The sequence below is a fragment of the Saccharomyces paradoxus genome, chromosome IV, assembly GCF_002079055.1.
Source record: "Saccharomyces paradoxus chromosome IV, complete sequence".
NCBI classification, from domain to species: Eukaryota; Fungi; Ascomycota; class Saccharomycetes; order Saccharomycetales; family Saccharomycetaceae; genus Saccharomyces; species Saccharomyces paradoxus.
In genome coordinates, this window is record NC_047490.1 from 1164367 (window position 1) to 1187625 (window position 23259).

The following is a 23259-nucleotide window of genomic DNA, read 5'->3' on the forward strand; positions in this document are numbered from 1 at the left end:
AGATCAGGAAAGTGTTATATATTAAATACGTGACTAGGTTCCAAATAATTCCACATTCTTTGGAGTAGTCTTAAGTTTAGTGATGGCGATGGTGTTATTAGTATCTATACTGATTTCAAATGATTCTGGTCTTGTACTATTGTAGTCGGAGATATTTGCCTCCACCAGCTTACAAACCGATTCAACACAATGGTTACACCATTCTACTGCAATTTGGGCATTATAATTAAGTTCCTTTTTATTTGGAGGCAACCCTGGGTGATTAAACTTTTTGCATAGTAAATCCCTTGAGTACCATTGAATGTCTAGTAATTGACCGCTATGACTGTCTCTCAAACCTATCATGATATCTGAGTTCGGCAATAAACCTGTCTGTATCCACGTTTTCAGGAGTTTTCTCCTATGATTGGAATTATGCATTGATAATGGGGCAAAACATTTTAACTCTGTGTTTGCCTTCGAAACAGGATTGAATGCGTCCAATTCGCAGCGAATCAAAAGACCAATTTCTTCTGAAAGTTTACTCTCCACAACAGAAAAAATAGGACGTCTAGAGCCACCGGTGACCTTGGTATCTTCGGTTACCCAATTTTCAAACTCAAATCCTGAATAGCAAATTTTCTTAATATTTGGATCACTTGAATAAATTCCCTCTTTGGACATTTGAAAATCGTTTCTTGCATTTCTAGAAAATGAAATAAGACCCGCCCCCAAATACGTTGCAATTAGTGACGTGTGTTTATTTCGCCTGTTAAAGAGGTGCATGGTCAAATCCACGATATGATGTCTTGTGGTAACAACCGTAAATTTCTTGCCGATCTTAAAGTTCTCACCATGATTATCTAGTCTCCAGTTCTCAATGTATGAAATACACGGCGATACACTGTCTAACTCGGATATCGTCATAGGGACGAACTGATCAATGTTCGCAAATAAGTCATGGCCCAAATACGGGACTTTCCGCTTTCTTGCTTCGAGAAGCGAGCTTTCATACAACTCAGCAACACCTTTTTTCAAATTTGGTATATGGTTTCTGCGTAGAGTGGTATAAGTCTGGTCATTGGTAAATAGAGCTACTTCCCGACTTTCATGAAATATATCTCTTGGTGAGTTCGTGGAAAAATTGTGCATACCAGTATGCAGAAAGGAAGTATACGGCACACATATAAGTTTCGGACGTCTATTAATATGATTGTCCCCCTGCTGAGAAAGCCTCCCTAACGAAGAAGAACCAGAAATAGTTTTCCCTTTGAATGATTTATTTTGGTATCCTCTCACGACATCGGGCGCGGTATGCAAATTTATGCTTTCTAAATCTTTTGTCAGTCCAAGAACAGCATCCTGTTCAGTTGACATCACTGAGGTTTGGACAGAAAGAAGACTTTGACTTACAACCATTGAAACTTAACAATTGACTTTGCAATGCATGAATGCCATTCTAAAAAGGAAAACACGCTGCGAAAATTGCGAAAAAACTGGAAAAATCAATGGTGGGGTAATCCCAATTAGTTTGACACAATAATTTGATGGTGATCCTGATGGAATATGCATTATTTGTAATGATACACCAACCAAAAAGACCTTTTGTGGTGGTATGGTCCAAGAATTGTATTTACAGGCTGGTGTTCACAACCTGCATAAGTAGAAGACACAAGAGTGTTCGTATGGTAGGTCACTCAGCGCATCACGGATCAAGAACCAGCGTAATATCTCACCTATTGATACTACTTATCGTTATAACACTAATCATTGAAATGTGCTTATATAGTAGAATTTTTAAAAACCAAAGGTCTGACGATATTAGAGATAATTTTAAAAATGGCGGACGTCAAGTGCCTGGTATGGCCCAAAATCAGGGACCCCATATCGAAGGCGAAGGCTTTTTATCAGGGGTTTATTATTCCAACTGGTCACCATACAAACCAAGATTCCATTTCCCGCACGACATTAACTTAATGCAAGTGTCCCACATTTACTATGCCTTTTTCAAGATAAATCCGAGAACCGGTGGTATAGAAAACACGGATAGCTGGTCAGATTTAGAAATGAATTTGTATAAACCGCTGGCAATTAAATCATCAGAACTGATTAATGGTAACCCAAATAATGGTAACCAAAATATCCTACCTTTAGGTTGCATTGGTGAACTATTTTATTTGAAGAATATCTGTTCTGATAAGAAATTCAAAGTTATCATGTCAATTGGAGGCTGGTCAGATAGTGAAAATTTCAAAATCATAATTAAAGATAATAAACTCTTAAAAAATTTCGTTGATTCGTCGGTGGAAACAATGTTCAGATTAGGATTTGATGGTGTTGACCTGGACTGGGAGTTCCCCGAAAACAATCAATCAGAACCTCAAGGATATCTGAAACTGGTCAAAATGTTGCGGTTGAAACTGAACAGCTTAGAATCACAAATATTCGGGGGGCGTGTCGAAGATCATTTTCAATTATCTATTGCGGCACCTGCATTCAAGGATAAGTTATTTTACCTACCTATCACGGAAATTGACCAATATGTCGACTACTGGAATATGATGACGTACGATTATTATGGTTCGTGGTCAGAAACAACAGGATATCACAGTAACCTATTTAGCGAGACGGAATTAAATGGAAACTTTGCCATGCATTATATGATCGATAAATTTGGCGTCAATTCCAGAAAATTAGTATTGGGAATGGCTGCTTATGGGAGAAGTTTCCACATCAAAGATAACAAATTCGAACCATTCAGTCAAAATTCTGTGTTAATTAACAAAATTTTCAAAGGAGTGGGCAAGCCTACTAAAGAAATAGATAAAGCTGATGGTAAGGAAGGTATCTGGCCCTACAAAAATTTACCAAAGAAAGATACAATAGAACAATATGATCCCAAGTACGTTTCAGCATATTGTTTTGATGAAAAAAATTCAATATTTATCAGTTATGATAATACTAAGTCAGCCAAAACTAAGGCTGAATATGTGATGCATAACAAGTTAGGCGGGGGGTTTTGGTGGGAATCATGTGGTGAGGCTTATACAAACGAGTCAAGGTCACTGATAAACGCATTTAATGAAGGCCTCCACTTTAATGTGTCATCAAAACCGTCAATATTTCAAGATATGAGGGTTGTAAAATACTACTTGAATAAATACGGTGATGACGGATTTCTAACTCCGTATTTAAAGCATCTGGATTCATCGAAGCAATGAATATGAATGTGATAACATAAATAATAACAAAAAGTTTCGTCTATTCATTATTCACTCCGTATATATGTCTGTATATATACAAATGTCGTTTATTAATGTTAGAAGTTTATAAAAAATTTGAGTTTTCCTAATGTTTGAAAAAGAAGATTTTGGTTTTTATTATCATAATAGCAAATCCATTCTCGAAAAGACTTCAAATACACCAGCAATAACTTCCAGTTGTAAATCATGACCAGGATTTTTTTCTACTTCTTCCTTAACTTCCTTATTTAAATTAACAGAGACGCCTAATTCAGTCTCTTTTTCTAAATCAAACGGATATTGCGAAAATTGCGCCATTATTTCTTCGGCTCTACTAATTGCCTTATCTCTCTTCTCATATTCCAACGTAGTCAGGACATTTTCCAATACGTTTGCCCCATATGATCCACATATTAAAGCTAAAGTTCTAATGATTTTAAAAGATGTTGTCTCCGGAAAATATTCATTGTAACTTAATTCCATGTTCCTCGATACGAGTACGGAAAGTACTCTGCGCTTGATGGCTTCTTTGCAGCTCGCATCTGCAATAGGGTGTGTCGCCATGTCGAACAAAAAGAAATTTTTCATTTCTGTTCTTAGTACGCCCTTATCAACCAAACCTTTCGCCAATCTTTCCCTGACTTGTTTCAATTGATAGTTGATCTTCAAAAGGTTCCATGTTTCACCACTTAAAAGGTCAATCCAATTAGAAATTGTTAAAGGTTCGTCGTTTTTCATCAATTGCAAAGTTTCATCCAGTAAAACTTCCCCAGTTTTGGAACTGTCAATGACTTCAATCAATCTTTCCGAAAGATCGAATCTTTTCCTGGCGGAGTCATCTAAGATTCTGATTTTACCTCTTAACGCTAATTCTATAATTATACAACCACGTAAAGCATATGAAATGCTATCATTCCAAAACGACAAATATCCTTCTCTATCTCTCAAACCCATCAGTAAAACTTCTTCCATCAAAGTTAATGTAGGGATGTTAATATTGTCCCTCAATTTCGATTCTTCTGGGTCATATGCAATCTTTTTATTCGTTCCGTTATCATCATCACCATCAGCAGTAATACCGGCGATTTTGTCTCCCTTAGTATTGTTATTGTTAGCAGAAGATTGAATGGAGGAGGTGTCTCCAGAATCCGCTCTATTGACTCTACGACGCTGCAAAGTAGACATAATTTTTATTTTGTGTTTTTTTCAAAAAGGCTTTGTTTGAATTCTTTTACTTTATCGGATCAGAATTTATGATAAAAATACAGGTCAACAATGAAACTGCAAATTAGTTCTTTTTGTTAGTTTGGAAATTTGAATTTATTTCTAATCTATAAATGCAGCAACCCAAACCCAAAAAAAAAGAATAAGTAAGTTAAACAGTGTAAGCAACGGGCCAATCTAGAATTGAAGAAGTCAATGAACCCAGAAAGCAATTACTCGCGACACAGATAGATATGAATGACCAAAAAAATAGATGAATAAGATTACGGTCCAAGGCAGGGACCTAAATGTTTTCAGGTAAACGCATATCCATTAGCCTCTTTTTCAACTAGTAGTTGACTGCTCAGGAAGTAAAAAAAAAAAGAGCCAAAATTGGTCACTATAAACGATAATAAAAGGGTAACGCTTGGTATATTTTTCCTGACTATACCGTAGAGTACTGAGATAATGTTTAACCTAACAGCGACCGAACATATGAACTAGGGACTTTAATTATTGGTTTTTTGGTTACTGCTAGTTCAAGAGTCTACGAGAGTATTTCGTGCTTGAAACTGTTTTTGATATAAAATGGGAGCCAAGACGTCAAAACTTTCCAAAGATGACCTGACATGTTTGAAACAATCCACGTATTTTGATAGAAGAGAAATCCAGCAATGGCACAAAGGGTTCTTGAGGGATTGTCCTAGTGGTCAACTAGCCAGGGAAGATTTTGTTAAGATATATAAACAATTTTTCCCATTTGGTTCTCCTGAGGATTTTGCTAATCACCTTTTCACAGTTTTTGATAAGGACAACAATGGATTCATACATTTTGAAGAGTTTATTACAGTTTTAAGTACGACATCCAGGGGAACTATGGAAGAAAAGCTGAGTTGGGCTTTCGAGCTGTATGATTTGAACCATGACGGATATATTACCTTCGATGAAATGCTAACTATTGTGGCGAGTGTTTATAAAATGATGGGATCTATGGTTACACTGAATGATGATGAAGCCACGCCTGAGTTAAGGGTAAAGAAGATCTTCAAGTTGATGGATAAGAATGAAGATGGTTACATTACGCTCGACGAATTCCGAGAAGGTTCTAAAGTTGATCCATCTATTATTGGTGCCTTAAACCTGTACGACGGGTTAATATGAAAGCCTTATTTCGCTTCTAATGGGTCGAATATTATAACAGTAGAAGTAATTTTATGATAATTTACGTAAAAAAAGAGAATTTAATAATACTAATAATAATGATAATAGTAATACTAATAACATTAACGATTATCGGGGAACGAAAAAAAAATTAATGAAAAAAATGTGAATGATTGTTGGTAAGTAAGGGATAAGGTCTATTCATACGTCTCATCCAAGAAGGAGAAAATATCAGAATCTTGAGTTTTAAATAAATTAACTATTGAAATTCCAATTGAATATGGAATCTCTTGAGTATCTCTAGAATGTGTTATCGGTTTCATTTCATTGGATGGTATTAAAAACCTTTTTAAAGATCTGTTATTTACATCACGCACGATCACCCATCTTACTTTAAAGGCTTTGCCATATTTCTGTTCGTCTTCCCAAATACTGGTGTCCAAATCCATTTTCAAATCGGACACCATTTCTGCAACGCCGCAGAATCTTCCTGAAGTGTTGATAGAAAAAAATAGAAACACTTTGGCTCCCGAATTGAGCGTTTTATACGCTTCAGATAGCCTTTTGTTACCGAAGTGAGTGGACGACCAGATTCCGTTGTAGAATGATCTTTTGACATGTTTCAAAGAGGAGGACTTTATTACAAAAAACCTTGAGTTTTCTGGAATGTTTAACCAAGGAGGAATAATTGCAGAACTTTTCCTTTTATGGAACTCGTTGAAAGCTTGATCTTTGGTTAACTGTTGAAAAGACCTTGGTTTGGATACATATTCTTTATAATAGTTATTATTGCCGTTTTCAGATTGGTAATAAGCTCTAGAGGAAGGAAGGTGCCGATTCAGGTTCGAGTTTGCCAATGGAACATTATTGATTTGGTGCGTGTAGTTTTTATCGACAATCTCTCCCTTATTTTCCTTCTTATTGGTATCATTTGGCCCTGTGATGCTTTCCTTTGGCTTTGGGTTTGTCTGTACTTCTATGTGAGTTCTCTCCAAAGAATGAATCAACCCATCTAGTTCTCTTAAAGAGTCTTCAATTGTTCTGTCATTTCTCTTATTTTCTTTCCATTCAGAATTAAGATAAAAATTTGAGGGACCCGTAGACCAAATTTGATTCATTTCTCAAGCACAAAGCAATACTTACGTCACACCAGCCGTGAATAAAAATGTTTCCTTTCCTAATCAATCAGTAATGGAATGCACAGTCTAGAAACTCTTCTTTAGGGTTTATAACGAGAAATCAAATTTTTGAGGAAAGGATTGTGGCTATATATATATACAAATATATAAATATATATATACATATATCACAAAAGGCTAGCAAAAGGATTAGCCGCCAATATACATCGTGTGAGGTGATCTTAACTGGAGAAACGGGTAGCGACTTCATGTCTATTTTTGGTTGCTAAGGCCAACGCTATTAATTCTCTTGTAACCAAAGTGCAATGGTAACAACAGTTTCTTAGATTCTTCCATGGATACGGAAGCATTGGCCAATTATTTGCTACGGCAGCTAAGCTTAGATGTGGAGGAGAATAAGCTAGAAAATCTCCTTCAGCGGCAAAATGGGGATGAAGAGCTCAGTCAAGAATATAACAAGAAACTATTATTAGCATGTGGATTTCAGGCCATTTTGAGGAAAATCCTGGTAGATGCTAGGGCAAGGGCAGCCGCAGAAGGCCTGAGGGAAGTGTATCCTTATCATGTCGAGGCTGCGACGCAGGCCTTTTTGGACAGTCAATGAAAGGATATCTCTAAGCCTCCTTATCATATATTCTTTTGTTCGTAATAGCAAGCAACTGCGTTTTTATAGACAGGAAAAATCAAAATACCTCTGATCTTTTATTATATACATGTTATGTAACAAGGCGCCACTTAGCACCTAAAAAATATGATTAGCGTTCCGTAAGCTGAAGACCATTTTCAACGCATCGAGTGGTGCGTCTTTATTCATAACAAATAGTCCTTGCAACTGGGCGGTGCTTACAGTAATATCCAATTCTTTAACGCTCTTTACAAATTTCTTGCATATGTCAGTTTCGCCTGGGTAAAACTTCATAAACATTTTTTCCACTTGATATGGAGTTGCATTACCAACAAAGACTTTGTAGTCAATACGACCTGGCCTCATTATGGCCGCGTCTAGTTTTTCAGGATGATTAGTAGTCATAAAAGTAATCGTTTCTTCAGAAGATGTGACGCCATCCAAGGCATTCAGTAAACCACTAAATGTTACGCTAGAATGAAAGCCTTGTTCACCGCTTTGACTTCTTTTGTTAAATGCCGCATCAATATCTTCCAATAACAGTATGCTTCTTTCTGGCATGTTATTCATTAAATGGTTTAGTCTATCATCCGTTAAATTATTTTCGGAAAGGTTTAAAATACAAATGTTGTAGTCTAGTTCGCCGGCTAAAGCCTGGATAAAACTCGTCTTACCAGATCCGGGAGGACCATACAGCAAATAACCTCTACGATATGGGATGCCCCTGTCAGAATACCATTTGCCATTTTTCATAAAATCATAAACGTCATCAAGAATGCCCTCTTTGATGCCACTGTCCAGAATGACGGAAGGTAGCATCCTTTTGGCTTTTGGTTGACCAAACTTTCTCCATTCAGGGCCGAAAGAAGTGTAAATAACAGTCTTGCCTTCAGTAGTCTTCAAAGCTATGTCTTTAGCCTCGTTTAAAATATCATCAAATAAACGCTTGTCACGGTACAGAGTAGTTAGTGTTACGGTCTCAAATGGCGACCCGTTGGCGATATCTATCATTTTTGCGGACCTTTCTCTTTTGATCAGGATGAAAGCACCCTTATAACGAATCCAATGATTACCTGGACCTGGAACCAGTGAAAACTTTGTACTGACTGATCCATTGTCATGTTGTATGTAATTAGTTCTTACGGATAAGTGTCTAGAGACCCTTTGAGGGTGTTTAGCCATCCATGTCAAAAACCAGGCATATGATTTGTCCTTGGATTGAATTTCTAAATCGACAATCATCTGTCGGTATAACACCCTACTGGCCTTTATTATACCGGATCTAGCTACAGCTAAACCTGTGCCAAGAATCATAAGCCCACCGCCGGCAGCGAAATAGGGATTGCTTGCCATAGCATCTCCTACCAGTTTTGAAAGTTTACTCCGGACTGTGTCATTATCAATTTTACTTATTGGCGGAGTAATCACACCGCTTAGATCTGGAGTAGCCTGTTTATCATATTGTATGTCAATCGGCTTATCCGACATTGTTAATTGAGGATACACTCCATCTTTTTTCCGAATCGTAACTTGGCACGTCTATAGCGTTGCATATACAGGAAAGGTAAAAATCTTTGCTTATACTATTTACATCGATTTTTCTGCACTCTAAGGGTAACTCAGCCGAGGTATAATCCGAAGAGCAGTAAGTTACAGTTCGAAAGCAACATGAAAGAAAACACAAGGCTTTTTGCTTTGTCATAGTCTTTAGCTACTACTCCCGTTAATTCATTTAGCAAAATTTTCCTTCTTTCTTTTGCCTTCTTTCTTTTTCCTTCTTATCTTATTACTTTGTTAAGATGTACTTTGTTCAGATAAGACACCTTTCTTCGCAAATAAATCGCAAGACAGTGTCCATTGTTGGGTCGGGGCCTTCCGGCTTTTACACGGCATATCATTTACTTAAGAAGTCGCCAGTTCCATTGAATGTTACTCTATGGGAAAAGTTGCCTGTTCCTTTTGGTTTAAGTAGATATGGTGTGGCACCTGATCACCCAGAAGTCAAAAATTGTGAAGGAACGTTCACTACATGTGCAGAAGAGTTTTCTTCCCCTACGGATCAAAAGCATAAATTTTCCTTTGTTGGCGGCGTAACCATTGGAAAAGAAATACTGTTAAAGACTTTGCTGGATAATCAAGATGCTGTTATTTTAAGTTATGGTTGTACAGGTGACAGAAAGCTGAATATCCCTGGCGAATTAAGAACGAAGGGGGTATTTAGTAGTAGAGAATTTGTCAATTGGTACAATGGCCATCCTGATTTCGCAAAGGATAAGCGATTTACTGATTTTGATTGGAGCAAGGTTTCGAAAGTTGGTATTATAGGAAATGGTAACGTCGCTCTTGATATAACGCGTGTACTAATTTCTAATCGAATTGATGAGATATGGAAGAATACGGACATCTCATCTCTTGCACTAAATTTTTTAAGAAGGGCACCTGTAAAAGACGTTAAGCTAATTGCACGAAGGGATTTTGTTCATTCTAAATTCACCAACAAAGAATTAAGAGAACTATGGGAGTTAGAAAAGTATGGTATACGGGGTCGCATAGATTCTAAATTTTTCCAGAAAGAAATGTTCGATTTGTCTAAGTACGACCGTGCATTCAATAGGCGAGTAGAGATGTGTAGTGAATATCTCAAGCCATTTGATGAGCGCTCGAAGAAAAACTACAAAAAGGCACCTCCTCCAAGCAGCGGATATAACAAGTTCTGGGAATTGGATTATCTAAAGACTCCCCTGGAGATTAATAGAGATGATTTTGGTTCAATCAAATCGTTGAGTTTGTGTAACAACCAAATACATGAAGATAACACTTTACAACCTTTGAAGGATACGAATAATATCATGACATATCAGATAGACCTGTTGGTTACATCATTGGGATATGCAGGAGTTCCCATGCCTGAATTCTCTAATTTATCCATCGGATTTGATAAAGACCATATAGCTAATAAACATGGTCGTGTTTTAACTACTAGTGGTGAAACATTCCCACATTTGTATGCATCTGGTTGGATCCGTAAGGGTAGCCAGGGTGTAATTGCCTCGACAATGCAAGATGCTTTTGAAGTGGGGGACAGAGTAATACAAGACTTGGCGGTTAGCGGAGCGCTGTCCTCAGAGAAGTCCATCGATCTCTCCAACGTCAAGCATACCACATGGGAGGACTGGGAAAGAATCAACAAGAAGGAGTTGCTTCGGGGCCAAAAGGAGCATAAAGCTCGATCAAAGTTTTTGACTTTTAAAGGATTGTGGAGCGGCGTAGAAGGCATATAGAATAGATTTTGTTAATAGATTTCTAACACTTCATGTAAATGTAAATTGTAAAACAGTTGATCTTATGACGGTAAGAACCAATCACATCGAAGGATTTCTTCCTTGTAGTGAGTATCCCGCGCGTGGTCCTCGGGGAGATAGAACGAGAAACTTCAACTGCGTGATAGCGAGAGAATAAGTAGTTCGCTCCCTCATTTTTGATTATAAAGAAAGGATTCATCTTCTAAGGCAAGAAAAGACGTTGTTGAGATTGCATCCAGAAACTTTCATTTAAAGACTTTCCTGAAAGGAGTGGACGCCAAAAGAAATAATGATTTTTAAACGTGCAGTATCTACATTGATTCCTCCAAAAGTGGTGTCTTCCAAGAACATAGGTTCAGCACCAAATGCTAAGCGCATTGCCAATGTTGTTCACTTTTACAAGTCTTTACCTCAAGGGCCAGCACCAGCCGTTAAGGCTAACACCAGATTGGGTAGATACAAGACCAAGTATTTTGATGGGGATAACGCCAGCGGTAAGCCGTTGTGGCACTTTGCTCTAGGTATTATTGCCTTCGGTTATTCCATGGAGTATTACTTTCATTTGAGACATCATAAAGGTGCGGAAGAGCATTGAACATGGAGTTTTGCTTTTGTAGAAAATCTTTATTTTAAGCCTTTTTAAGCCAAACATACGAAGAGAAAAGAAAAACCAGTAAACCAAAAAATTTTCAGAGCGAAGTTAAAAGGAGTACGTAAGTGATAGAACAAATTTCCACTGTTGTTGTATGTCTATAGGGAAGCTCTGTCACTTTTTGGCTCTTCCTTTTCATTTTTCTTTAGTAGGCATAAAAAAACGAGACGGAGAGTAAAACTTTACAATATATATTCATAAAAATTCATTAAGAAAAAAGTACAATTGTTCGATCCTTTTCGATATATATGTATATATATATGAGTGTGTGTGTTTGTTCGCATACGTGCTAAACTCACAAAGGCAACTCTATGTCAACTCAGCTTGCCCATTCCTATTTATTGATTCATTGGAGGAGGCGAGTCTTATATTTTTAGTTCACTGATATACATAACCTGCGTGCCCCTTAAAAAGACATCGTTATTAAACTTGTTTAGTAGGTTATTCTTATTACTTTCGTAATGTTCGGTAGCACTCGATAGAGCAACATTCATGAAACCATCAATAGATTCCAATCTTCCGCTATAGATTAAGCCCGAGGCAAGTTTGACGTTTACTGTCTTGCCGATAATATCAGAGAGAAATTCCGTAGTAACGCTGCCCTCTGTAGAAGCTTTTCCTGACATTGTTAATTTTCTCTGCTTGTTATGCCTATGCTATGCGATGTCATATTTTCTGGTTAATACGGCGTCTTGTGCATAATTGAATGTGTTGTTACAACGTTGCTTATTTGGCATTGTACACGAGGAGGTTGCCCCCGGGTAAAGTGTTTAATATAGAAATACCATATGGAACCAGCTAAAGGTTAAGGCTCACAGCAGTAGGAACATTTGTTTTCCATTTCTAACTTGGTGAATTAGCCACTGTGATATTCAGTTCACGCTCCTTTAATTGTGATTCATCCAATGTTTAGCTTCAGTAACTGTTGATTTTACTGATTAACGCACGTCAATTTAGTTTCCCATTCGGGTAAACAGTATGAGGTCGAGAAATGAAAATTGGCATTCCCTGGAGAATGTTAGCCAAAAGCTAAGGCAACTACCCTGGTAATTAACATTTTGGTTCTGCATACTTGGCGTTTTTAATTCTCATTTTTATTATTGAGACTTCACCATACTTCTAACAAATTGAAGTATAACCTAGCATTTCAAGGCCTAGGAGATTTTGATGAAAAAATATGCCAGTTGACCCTATTAATAATCAACCGCCTTCGTGTGTGAGATGCAACAAATCAATCGCATCTAGCCAGGTATACGAGTTAGAAAGTAAAAAGTGGCATGACCAATGCTTTACATGCTACAAATGTAACAAAAAATTGAATGCAGATTCTGATTTTTTGGTTCTAGATATAGGTACATTAATTTGCTACGACTGCTCAGATAAATGTACAAGCTGTGGAGACAAAATAGACGACACGGCAATTATACTGCCCTCCTCAAACGAGGCCTACTGTTCTAATTGTTTTAGATGTTGTAGGTGCAGCAAGCGTATAAAAAACTTGAAGTACGCAAAGACAAAACGAGGACTATGTTGTATGGATTGTCACGAGAAGTTGTTGAAAAAGAAACAGCTATTACTAGAAAAGCAAACAAAAGATTCGCCGAGAGATGATTTTTCCATGAAGCTTCCCGAAAGATCAGTTAAAAGGCCTTTGTCGCCCACCAGAATGAATGGTAAATCAAATGTCAGTATAAATAACGCCGCGATAAACCAGAACCTTGTAGGCTCGCATGAAGGACAACAGCTCACTCCACAAGTTTTAGTCTCACAAGAAAGAGATGAATCATCGTCGAATGTAAGTAATGATAATGACAACAGCAATGATGGGGAGGAAAGATCTTCCCACGCAAGGACAGTTTCTATTGACGACATTCTGAATTCTACTTTGGAACACGATAGTAATAGTATTGAAGAGCAGAGTTTGGTGGATAATGAGGACTACGTCAATAAAATGGGTGAAGATGTGACTTATAGGCTGTTAAAGCCTCACAGAGCTAATCAGAATTCTACAGTGGTAAAGGATCCTAAAACTCCGAATTCGAACTCCAATGCAAATAGATTCTATTCAATATATGATAAAGAAGAGACTGACAGAGACGATGCTGACGGTAAAGAGAATGAAGGCATAGTCAATACACCCAGAAATAGCACTGATAAAATCACAAGTCCTTTGAACAGCCCTATGGCTGTGCAAATGAACGAAGAAGTCGAGCCTCCTCATGGATTAGCATTAAATTTATCAGATACTAGCAAAGAAAACAACAAACTCCCTCAAGGTATGCAAACGTTAACTTCCAAATCCATGAATCATATTTCCCCTGTTGCAAGAACAGATACTGTGGAAATGAAATCGTCTACATCTTCATTTACATTGCGTGTGTCTGATAATGGAAGTTCCAGTAGACCTCAAACATCAGACAACTTACAGGCGCACAAAAAAGTAGCGCCGTCACCAAACAAAAAGCTTTCAAGATCATTTTCTTTAAAGTCCAAAAATTTTGTTCACAACCTGAAAAGTAAAACCTCGGAAATGCTGGACTCAAAGCATCCTCATCATAATGCTTCAATACAGGAATCGGACACTCATTCTGGCTGGGGTGTTTCCTCTACTCATACAAACATAAGAAAATCAAAAACCAAAAAAAATCCAGTATCAAGAGGCCAAAGTGACAGTACGATATATAATACTATACCACAACATGATAATTTTACGGTGCCAGAGTTTAATCACAAAAAAGCGCAAAGCAGCCTTGGAAATATACCCAAAAAGCAAAATTCTAACGACTTGGCCGCTAACAGACGTATAAATGGCTCGTTTCCAAGTTCAAGCTCGGGGCAGCATATAGCGATGTTCCGTACGCCGCCTTTAGAATCAGGCCCCTTGTTCAAGAGACCATCTCTGTCGTCTGAATCCACACACCACAGATCTTCTAGCTTACAGACATCAAGATCCACCAACGCATTGTTGGAAGACGATTCCACGAAAGTGGATGCTACCGATGAAAATGCCACAAGTTTGGAAAAGGATTTTTACTTTACAGAGTTGACTTTAAGGAAGTTAAAATTAGACGTGAGGGAACTAGAAGGCACGAAGAAAAAATTGTTGCAAGACGTGGAAAATCTTAGATTAGCGAAAGAGAGACTGTTAAATGATGTTGACTATTTGACAAGAGAGAAGGACAAACAATCGGCATCGTCCCGGGAGTCCTTGGAACAAAAAGAAAACAATGTAACAGTAATTGGAGTAAAGTCACCAAATGCAAATTCCGACAGAAAAGGGAGCATATCTAATGCCAGTCCTAAACCACGATTCTGGAAAATATTTTCCAGCGCTAAAGACCACCAGCCAGGCGACCTGGAATCTCAGCAGCGTTCGCCAAATTCATCTTCAAGTGGAATGACAAATATGGCCCAGAAAGAAATATCAACACCCAAATTAATTCGGGCACACGATGAGTTGCCTTCACCAGGTAAAGCACCACTATCACCAAGCCCAAAGAAATTAGATTATACCCCTGATGGTTCGCATTTATATGGATCATCACTACAAGCTCGGTGTGCGTATGAAAGAAGTACTGTTCCAATGATTATTGAGTGCTGCATTGACCACATTGAAACAGATGATGTAGGACTGAACATGGAAGGCTTATACAGGAAGTCGGGCTCGCAAACTTTGGTTGAGGAGATTGAAAATGAATTCGCTCAGAATAATTCTTTACATGGTGATAGGTTGAGTCCCAAATTGAACGCTTTACTGAATCAAGATATTCATGCAGTTGCCAGCGTATTAAAACGATATTTGAGAAAACTACCAGATCCAGTTTTATCATTTTCCATATACGATCCCTTGATAGATCTAGTTAGAAGTAATCAACTAATTGAAAGGCTACCATTAAACAGCGGCGACTTCCTGGATTCGCCACAGAAAATGACTTTTTATGAAACGGTCCTCAAAAACCTGCATGAAATTTTCAATATTCTACCCGTAGAGCATCAGGAAGTGCTGAAGGTGTTGGCAGCACATATCGACAAAGTGCGAAGGTACAGTGAAAGGAATTTGATGAACTTACATAATTTATCGTTAGTTTTTGCACCAAGTCTAATCCACGACCTTGACGGTGAAAAGGATATTGTGGACATGAAGGAGAGGAATTATGTTGTGGAATTTATACTCGGGAACTATAGAGACATATTTAAGCAGACATAATATAGATCTGCAAAAAATAAATAAACATAGGATAGATTAAATAAAAAAAATCGTATGGAAAAGAATAAAGCAGGACATCGCTCAATGTATATTCGTTAGCTCAGAGTGTGAAAAGGTGGCAACTTTTTTGTTTCCAACCCGCAACAAGTGTTCAATTGTAGTGAAGTCTCTTCTCGGTAAATTTCTATACTTCCCAAATTCTTCATGAATATAATTCACAAAATTGGTTTGATTTTCCTTTGGTTTTGTATGGGCCGTCCGTATGGAAGCCCTGTAGAGGTGTAGGACCTCCTTTTGTAACCCGCTTAGTCTCTTAGGCATATTCTTGGTATTGCGCTTCTTCTTCTTATTGTGTATTTAAGTTATATAGTTTTTGTTGAAGATGATTTGGAGAATCCCCTTTTTTCTTCGGCTTTGCTAGGTTGACATTCGCCAATTTTAATAAAGTTTAAACTGGTTCGTTCCCCGAAGACCAAGAAAAGTAGGAAAGAAAGCTTAGAACAACGTCTCAGCCGAAGTTCGACTCTTGTACACCTTAGGTAGCTTCCTTTGATAGCCTATATGATGTTTGAAGTAGTCTTCCTACACTGCTTGAACCTTTGCGCACCTTCTCCAAAAGTGTCGGTTACCTACCGAGGGGATAACCGTGGATAGCCGCCATTTGCCGAGATTGCAGAGGTAATATTGAGTGTTTGCCGTGCTTTTGTGCGGCGGAGATTTGATGGCTTCGGTAAGTGACGGTACGTAATAGGTTAGTGGCATCTTATTTATTGTGTTGAATAAAGTTTAAGATATAAACTGGACTTGATTGCGCCGACATTTCAGCAACAGCTCAAGTCTAATTTTTTTCTCCCCAGGTGCTGTCTATATTTATTTTTATATAAAACATAATAAACTAATCAGTACTCTCAGCTTAATACACAATACAAGTTGACCTACCTTCTGTGAAGTTTATTTAAGAGATAACAAAAAAAATCCTCTAAACATGGCACCTGTTACAATTGAGAAATTCGTGAATCAAGAAGAACCGCATCTTGTTTCCAATCATTCACCAACAATTCCGTTTGGTGAATACATATTTAAAAGATTACTGTCCATCGGTACGAAGTCTGTTTTTGGTGTTCCCGGTGATTTCAACCTATCACTATTAGAATATCTATATTCGCCCGATGTTGAATCAGCTGGTCTGAGATGGGTCGGCACCTGTAATGAACTAAATGCTGCTTATGCTGCTGATGGGTATTCTCGTTATTCTAATAAGATTGGCTGTTTAATCACCACGTATGGCGTGGGTGAGCTGAGCGCCCTGAATGGTATAGCCGGCTCATTTGCTGAAAATGTCAAAGTTTTGCACATTGTTGGTGTGGCCAAGTCCATAGATTCGCGTTCGAATAATTTTAGAGATCGGAATCTGCATCATTTGGTCCCACAGTTACATGATTCAAATTTTAAAGGGCCAAATCATAAAGTATATCATGATATGATAAAAGATAGAGTTGCTTGCTCGGTGGCTTACCTGGAAGACATTGAAACTGCATGTGACCGACTCGATGATGTTATCCGCGACATTTATAAATATTCTAAACCTGGTTATCTTTTTGTTCCTGCAGATTTTGCGGATATGTCGGTTGCATGTGATAATTTGGTTGATATTCCACATATATCTCAACAGGACTGTATAGTATACCCTTCTGAAACTCAATTGTTCGACATAATCGACAAGATTACTAGTTGGGTATATTCCAGTAAAACACCTGCGATCCTTGGAGACGTACTAACGGATAGATATGATGTGAGTAACATTCTGAACCAACTTATCTACAAAACTGGGATTTGGAATTTTTCCACTGTTATGGGAAAATCTGTAATTGATGAATCAAACCCAACTTATATGGGTCAGTATAACGGTAAGGAAGGTTTGAAACAAGTCTATGAACATTTTGAACTATGCGACTTGGTCTTACATTTTGGAGTTGACATCAACGAAATCAACAATGGACATTATACCTTTACTTACAAACCAAATGCTAAAATTATTCAGTTTCATCCGAATTATATTCGCTTCGTTGACACTAAACATGGTAATGAGCAAATTTTTGAAGGAATCAACTTTGCACCTGTTTTAAAGGAACTGTACAAACGCATTGACGTTTCCAGATTTTCTTTGCAATATGATTCAAATGTAACTCCATATACGAACGAAACAATGCAATTAAAAGATCCTACCAATGATCAATCAAGCATTATTACACAAGTTCACTTACAAAAGACGATGCCTGGATTTCTGAACCCTGGTGATGTTGTAGTTTGTGAAACTGGCTCTTTTCAATTCTCTGTTCGTGATTTCGCATTCCCTACGCAACTAAAATATATATCACAAGGTTTTTTTCTTTCCATTGGCATGGCTCTTCCCGCGGCTCTAGGTGTTGGGATTGCCATGCAAGATCATTTAAACGCACACATCGATGGTGGTAACATAAACGAGGGCTACAAGCCAAGACTAATTTTGTTTGAAGGTGACGGTGCTGCACAGATGACAATCCAAGAACTGAGCACCATTCTGAAGTGCAATATTCCACTAGAAATTATCATTTGGAACAATAACGGTTACACTATTGAAAGAGCCATCATGGGTCCTACCAGGTCCTATAACGATATTATGTCTTGGAAATGGACCAAATTATTTGAAGCATTCGGAGACTTCGATGGGAAGTACACCAGCAGCACTGTCATTGAGTGTCCCTCCAAATTAGCACTGAAGCTGAAAGAGCTTAGGAATTCAAACAGAAGAGACCGGATAGAACTTTTAGAAGTCAAATTAGGTGTATTGGACTTCCCCGAACAGCTAAAGTGCATGGTGGAAGCGGCTGCACTCAAAAGAAATAAAAAATAAGAACTTGTAGTCACAACTATAAAACAGTACCATTTACGATTTGTTTATTGTTTATCTATACATAAAAAAGCTCTACATGACTATATTTACGAAGTAAGTTCATATATTAAACCTGCCTCTATCATTATTACTGTAAGCGTTCCCTATCCTGTGCACCAGCGGTTTTTTCGCGACGATGCAGGGGCGGGGCGGCGTGTTGTTTTTCCACAGCTTTCGACTCACCAACTGAATTACTATAAAAGGCCGCCAAATTTTTCCTCGGCTACTTTTTCCGTTTGTCTTTTTTCTGTCATTTTTCTCCTTGCATTGTGCATTATCTTTTTGTTAGCAGGATTGTTCATTCGAGAATAGCAAAGACAAATAGACAAAAAAATCTCCCTCGTTCTATTTGAAACTTCAAGAAATCCAAATTAAGAAAATACCTACATCAGCTAAATGTCGGCCAACTTAGATAAGTCCTTAGACGAAATTATTGGCTCTAACAGAGCAGGAGGTAACAGAGCTCGTGTCGGTGGTACTCGTGGTACCGGTCCAAGAAGAGTTGGTAAGCAAATTGGTAGCCAGCGTAGGAGCATTCCAAACAGAAAAGGACCTATCAGAAAAAATGCTAGGGCTCCTCCAAACGCAGTCACTAGGGTTGCCAAGCTCTTGGACACCACTAGAGAGGTCAAGGTTAACGTCGAAGGTTTGCCAAGGGACATTAAGCAGGATGCTGTAAGAGTATGTTAAAATACATGAAATATGAGAGCTATTTATTTAGTTACTCGCATCATCTCGTGTGGATACGAGAAATATTCTTTGTAAGGAAGGATATGGCGCATGCTTTTAATCAAGAATTCTCCTTTTAGAGAGAAAGAAAGAATCCAAAATATTTCACTAGGGAAAAATGTAGAAAAGTACCATTTTGGTAAGCCAGCCATTCTAATTTTTCAACGGTTTAATCATGACCTACAATGATGGGAGTAACAGCTACCACTGAAAGTGGTTGTGTTCTTATTGGCTAGGTTAGCCCAAATCAATCTGTTTATCTGTCAATCGGTCAATCCTACATTTTAGGCAGACATTGTTGTGTCCCGTCGACCGTGATAGTTTGTTTCTATTTGTAATAGGCGTATCATCCATTACTGAAGTTTGTAGAAGGATCAATTTATTTTGTATTCTTTTAAGAGGGAGTAGCTTTCAGTTTTTGGATGGCAGTCTCAAGAAAATAGCTGGGAAACATGTCTTCAATGAACGTACAAAGAGATATGCATACATGGCTTGATTTTTTTATTATGATTGTTGTTACGGAAATATTTGATTTGAGGCACCTAATGAAACCAATGAAGAACTCGTCCTCCGTGGTAAATATTTTGTTGAAAGGTTATTTATTCTACGCCATGGTATTCTTTCAATACTCTCATTTCCTTGATTGTTTGTGTCGTGTCCCTTCCTTTTTTGAACTTATATCATAAGGATATATGACTAACTTTTTTTTTTCTACAGGAATTTTTTGCATCTCAAGTAGGTGGCGTTCAAAGAGTTTTATTGAGTTATAACGAAAGAGGCCAATCTACTGGTATGGCTAACATCACATTCAAGAACGGTGAATTGGCCAGAAGGGCTGTTGAGAGATTTAATGGTTCTCCGATCGATGGGGGAAGATCAAGATTAAGATTAAACCTAATTGTTGATCCAAACCAACGTCCAGTCAAGAGTTTAGCCGATAGAATCAAAGCTATGCCACAAAAAGGCGGAAACGCCCCAAGACCAGTTAAGAGAGGTCCAAACAGAAAAGCTGCTATGGTCAAAGCCCAAAACAAACCAAAGAGGGAAAAACCTGCTAAGAAGAGTCTAGAGGATTTGGACAAGGAAATGGCCGACTATTTCGAAAAGAAATAAAATTGCTATCATTTTTTTGTTTGATTTAATCTGGTTTAATTAAATTTAATTTCTCCGAGTTTCATTATGTACTAGTTTCCAGAAAATTTAAAGGATTAAAAAATGTATTTATAAAACTTTGATATGTGTATGTAATAATATCTTACCAACACCCGGTAACGCTAATCCAATAGCCAGTGGAAACCTTTTTTTCATTTTTGAACTTTATTCAGATGACTTATAACGTATCACTATTTACAGTGTGGCGAATATATATATATGTACGTACATTGAAAAGATGAATGGATTAATTTATCTGGGCTACTCATTTCTTCTCCTGTCTAGAAAGCCTAGCTTGTCGCCTCTTTTTCTTGTTACCGCACTAAGCCCGCTACCTTCATATTTACTCTTTCTCACTAACCCATGATCTTCAGAGCTATTAATGTTGTCGCCCTCATGTTTAGGTAGGGGGAACCCTGGTTTAACTTGAGCGAGATTATCATAATAATTTTCTCCATTCGCTTCACCATTGTTTCCTCGCGCTTTTGGTATGAATTTAGCATCTCTCCTAGACTTCACTATAGTCTTCACCACATAAATTGACGCAATTCCGGCAGCAGAAATGTACACTAAATTCTTACTGTTAAAGCCGCATGATTAGCGTCTTTTCTACTTTCGTCTTTACTTTGGTTATATATGGTGTAATCTATCTCTGTTTAAAGGGATAGACCGATAAGGGGATAACATAACCAAAGAAGAACTCCGGGAAATAGAATAAGAAATTCAATGTTAGTTAAGTTTTTTAGAAATAGACGTTTCGCCGTTTTTGAATACATACCCTATATTCTGAAATGGATTTGACATTGTATACTTAGTGCGGTCTGGAGAATGTATTATCGTTATATTCACGTCTTCTGCTAGCTTGATTTTTTTAGTACAAGCAGGGCGCCCGGGCTTTTTTTAGACGAAAGAATAAGAAGGATGTCTTCATCTAAAAGCGAAGAGCCAATTGACACATTTCTGATGCCTTAAGGACAACATATTGTAATGCATATATATATATATATATATATATTCTGGTGCGCCAGTAAGTAATTCTTATATAGTGTAACTGCCCTTGCTTACCAACTCTTTAAAAAAAAAGTAGGTAAGACCGCAGAAGTAACATGTTCACGGCACCGCGCTACAACTAAAAGCTTACCTGTTGACAATATCGGTGAGTTTCTACAGTACCTAATTCATTAACTCCAATGCCACGTGACCATTCTAGTCATTACGCAGGTGGTGCGAAAATTACAGTATGGATCGTATAAAGTTACCAAGCAGAAAAATTGTAACAATTTTCTTTTTTCAAATTTTCTCGGTATCTGAAATTTTTCATTTAAGAGATGATACTTGGTCTTACTCTTAACTGTTATTTCAAGCGTTTTGATTTAACTTCCAGTTGACAGAACGTTAAGGAATAGTCCGCGAATTTATTACCGCTTAAACTGATTATTTCAAATATAGAAAGTAATATCTATTAATCAACAACAGAAATGAAATACTTAGCTGCTTACTTATTATTGGTTCAAGGTGGTAACGCTGCCCCATCCACCGCCGACATCAAGGCCGTCGTCGAATCTGTCGGTGCTGAAGTCGATGAAGCCAGAATCAACGAATTGTTGTCCTCTTTGGAAGGTAAGGGTTCTTTGGAAGAAATCATTGCTGAAGGTCAAAAGAAGTTCGCTACTGTTCCAACTGGTGGTGCTTCTGCTGCTGCTTCCGGTGCTGCCGGTGCTGCCGCCGGTGGTGATGCTGCTGAAGAAGAAAAGGAAGAAGAAGCTAAGGAAGAATCTGATGATGACATGGGTTTTGGTTTATTCGATTAAGGAATTTGATTGATCAACATTTTTCTTGTTTTCCTTCATTTTACAAAATCTGGTGTAAATCTTTGATTTCATTGTGATTTAAAAATAATTAATTACTGTATAATAATCTATATAGACAATTAATTGAAAATAGTATTACTTCTTTAACTCGCTTAGGATGTCTTTTATTTTCTTTCTTTTTCCCGGAGAACTGTCAGATGTTTTGACGGCCTCCTCCAGCAATAACTTCATTTCTTCCAATGCAACTACTAGTTTCCCGCTGTACGTGGCAAAATACTCGCTGACATCGTCATCTTCTGAAGCGTCTTTAATGGAAGTGATTAAAGAATTTATGGAGTTTATTTGGCTCAGAATATCTGATAGCTTAGTCTCGCCTATTTGGATAGCCTGGCATTTCAATATCAAGTCTTTTCTCAAATTACTATACTCGTTTAGAACCTTGAGATCATTTTCCACTTCTAATTCTTCTTCGTCTACTACCTCCATCTGCGGTAGCTTCAATACGTCTTCAATTAATCTTTCAATCGATGTGCTCTGTGGTTCGCCCTCGACTCTACTTCTTAGTTCACTTCCAAGAGAATACTTCGGTATGTCTCCAATAAGATCCATTATCTGTTGCAATTGACTGGACCTCAATTCAGATTCGTTATCGTATATCTCCTTGCTTAATAAATCTTGTTTTCCCCTGCTTAAGGCGTCGTTCCTCTTTTCAATTACTTGAGCCTTTAGTAATCTGCACACTTCATTTGGTAATTCGCCTGCTAGGTCATCCATGAGGTAGTCATCATTGGACAAGAATGTGGTCAAATCGTTTTCAATAAATTCGGATATGCTATTGTATGTGTCTGTCATCCTATCTTACTTTTCTATGGTTTGCTTCAACTCCTGGGCATTTTTAACAGAAATCTTTCGTCGCATGAAGATTTACCTCTTTGCCTTGTGACGCGTTATCGTTTTATAAAGACATCTTTAAAAAAAAAACAGCATATCAACATCTAAAAGGGACGTAACGAAGAGCTGTTTATGATAAGAGATAATTTACCTGCGAATTAAAATTTAAAGCACCTCAATTCTTCGCAATTTTATTAGTTTCCCTCCTCCGGTTTTTCCCTCTTTTATTTTATG

The 23259-nt window shown here is 37.7% G+C and overlaps 16 protein-coding genes across 16 annotated transcripts; 8 read left to right on the top strand and 8 right to left on the bottom strand.

Annotated features, from left to right (window-relative positions):
• Positions 1-33: 33 nt before the first annotated feature.
• Positions 34-1398, bottom strand: DXO1 (Dxo1p; the record flags this gene model as incomplete). The annotated part of the gene is made up of 1 exon (XM_033909700.1): positions 34-1398. The coding sequence occupies one exon, from the start codon at positions 1396-1398 to the stop codon at positions 34-36; it is 1365 nt and encodes a 454-aa protein (XP_033765591.1).
• A 266-nt stretch (positions 1399-1664) lies between these two features.
• CTS2 (putative chitinase) lies at positions 1665-3200 on the top strand (the record flags this gene model as incomplete). Its single annotated transcript, XM_033909701.1, has 1 exon — positions 1665-3200. The coding sequence occupies one exon, from the start codon at positions 1665-1667 to the stop codon at positions 3198-3200; it is 1536 nt and encodes a 511-aa protein (XP_033765592.1).
• Positions 3201-3362: 162 nt separating this feature from the next.
• VPS74 (Vps74p) lies at positions 3363-4406 on the bottom strand (the record flags this gene model as incomplete). The annotated part of the gene is made up of 1 exon (XM_033909702.1): positions 3363-4406. One exon carries the CDS (start codon positions 4404-4406, stop codon positions 3363-3365), a length of 1044 nt encoding a protein of 347 aa, XP_033765593.1.
• A 606-nt stretch (positions 4407-5012) lies between these two features.
• FRQ1 (frequenin) lies at positions 5013-5585 on the top strand (the record flags this gene model as incomplete). The annotated part of the gene is made up of 1 exon (XM_033909703.1): positions 5013-5585. The coding sequence occupies one exon, from the start codon at positions 5013-5015 to the stop codon at positions 5583-5585; it is 573 nt and encodes a 190-aa protein (XP_033765594.1).
• Positions 5586-5782: 197 nt separating this feature from the next.
• PHO92 (mRNA-binding phosphate metabolism regulator) lies at positions 5783-6703 on the bottom strand (the record flags this gene model as incomplete). Its single annotated transcript, XM_033909704.1, has 1 exon — positions 5783-6703. One exon carries the CDS (start codon positions 6701-6703, stop codon positions 5783-5785), a length of 921 nt encoding a protein of 306 aa, XP_033765595.1.
• Positions 6704-7058: 355 nt separating this feature from the next.
• WIP1 (Wip1p) lies at positions 7059-7328 on the top strand (the record flags this gene model as incomplete). Its single annotated transcript, XM_033909705.1, has 1 exon — positions 7059-7328. One exon carries the CDS (start codon positions 7059-7061, stop codon positions 7326-7328), a length of 270 nt encoding a protein of 89 aa, XP_033765596.1.
• A 138-nt stretch (positions 7329-7466) lies between these two features.
• On the bottom strand, positions 7467-8837 carry BCS1 (bifunctional AAA family ATPase chaperone/translocase BCS1; the record flags this gene model as incomplete). The annotated part of the gene is made up of 1 exon (XM_033909706.1): positions 7467-8837. The coding sequence occupies one exon, from the start codon at positions 8835-8837 to the stop codon at positions 7467-7469; it is 1371 nt and encodes a 456-aa protein (XP_033765597.1).
• Positions 8838-9148: 311 nt separating this feature from the next.
• ARH1 (NADPH-adrenodoxin reductase) lies at positions 9149-10630 on the top strand (the record flags this gene model as incomplete). Its single annotated transcript, XM_033909707.1, has 1 exon — positions 9149-10630. The coding sequence occupies one exon, from the start codon at positions 9149-9151 to the stop codon at positions 10628-10630; it is 1482 nt and encodes a 493-aa protein (XP_033765598.1).
• A 310-nt stretch (positions 10631-10940) lies between these two features.
• Positions 10941-11246, top strand: ATP17 (F1F0 ATP synthase subunit f; the record flags this gene model as incomplete). Its single annotated transcript, XM_033909708.1, has 1 exon — positions 10941-11246. One exon carries the CDS (start codon positions 10941-10943, stop codon positions 11244-11246), a length of 306 nt encoding a protein of 101 aa, XP_033765599.1.
• Positions 11247-11668: 422 nt separating this feature from the next.
• Positions 11669-11929, bottom strand: LSM6 (U4/U6-U5 snRNP complex subunit LSM6; the record flags this gene model as incomplete). Its single annotated transcript, XM_033909709.1, has 1 exon — positions 11669-11929. The coding sequence occupies one exon, from the start codon at positions 11927-11929 to the stop codon at positions 11669-11671; it is 261 nt and encodes an 86-aa protein (XP_033765600.1).
• A 551-nt stretch (positions 11930-12480) lies between these two features.
• RGA2 (GTPase-activating protein RGA2) lies at positions 12481-15510 on the top strand (the record flags this gene model as incomplete). Its single annotated transcript, XM_033909710.1, has 1 exon — positions 12481-15510. The coding sequence occupies one exon, from the start codon at positions 12481-12483 to the stop codon at positions 15508-15510; it is 3030 nt and encodes a 1009-aa protein (XP_033765601.1).
• Positions 15511-15591: 81 nt separating this feature from the next.
• Positions 15592-15831, bottom strand: SDH6 (Sdh6p; the record flags this gene model as incomplete). The annotated part of the gene is made up of 1 exon (XM_033909711.1): positions 15592-15831. The coding sequence occupies one exon, from the start codon at positions 15829-15831 to the stop codon at positions 15592-15594; it is 240 nt and encodes a 79-aa protein (XP_033765602.1).
• A 664-nt stretch (positions 15832-16495) lies between these two features.
• ARO10 (phenylpyruvate decarboxylase ARO10) lies at positions 16496-18403 on the top strand (the record flags this gene model as incomplete). Its single annotated transcript, XM_033909712.1, has 1 exon — positions 16496-18403. The coding sequence occupies one exon, from the start codon at positions 16496-16498 to the stop codon at positions 18401-18403; it is 1908 nt and encodes a 635-aa protein (XP_033765603.1).
• Positions 18404-20584: 2181 nt separating this feature from the next.
• COI1 (Coi1p) lies at positions 20585-21127 on the bottom strand (the record flags this gene model as incomplete). Its single annotated transcript, XM_033909713.1, has 2 exons — positions 20585-20903; positions 21102-21127. 2 exons carry the CDS (start codon positions 21125-21127, stop codon positions 20585-20587), a joined length of 345 nt encoding a protein of 114 aa, XP_033765604.1.
• Positions 21128-21801: 674 nt separating this feature from the next.
• On the top strand, positions 21802-22134 carry RPP2B (ribosomal protein P2; the record flags this gene model as incomplete). Its single annotated transcript, XM_033909714.1, has 1 exon — positions 21802-22134. One exon carries the CDS (start codon positions 21802-21804, stop codon positions 22132-22134), a length of 333 nt encoding a protein of 110 aa, XP_033765605.1.
• Positions 22135-22269: 135 nt separating this feature from the next.
• NKP1 (Nkp1p) lies at positions 22270-22986 on the bottom strand (the record flags this gene model as incomplete). Its single annotated transcript, XM_033909715.1, has 1 exon — positions 22270-22986. The coding sequence occupies one exon, from the start codon at positions 22984-22986 to the stop codon at positions 22270-22272; it is 717 nt and encodes a 238-aa protein (XP_033765606.1).
• Positions 22987-23259: the final 273 nt, after the last annotated feature.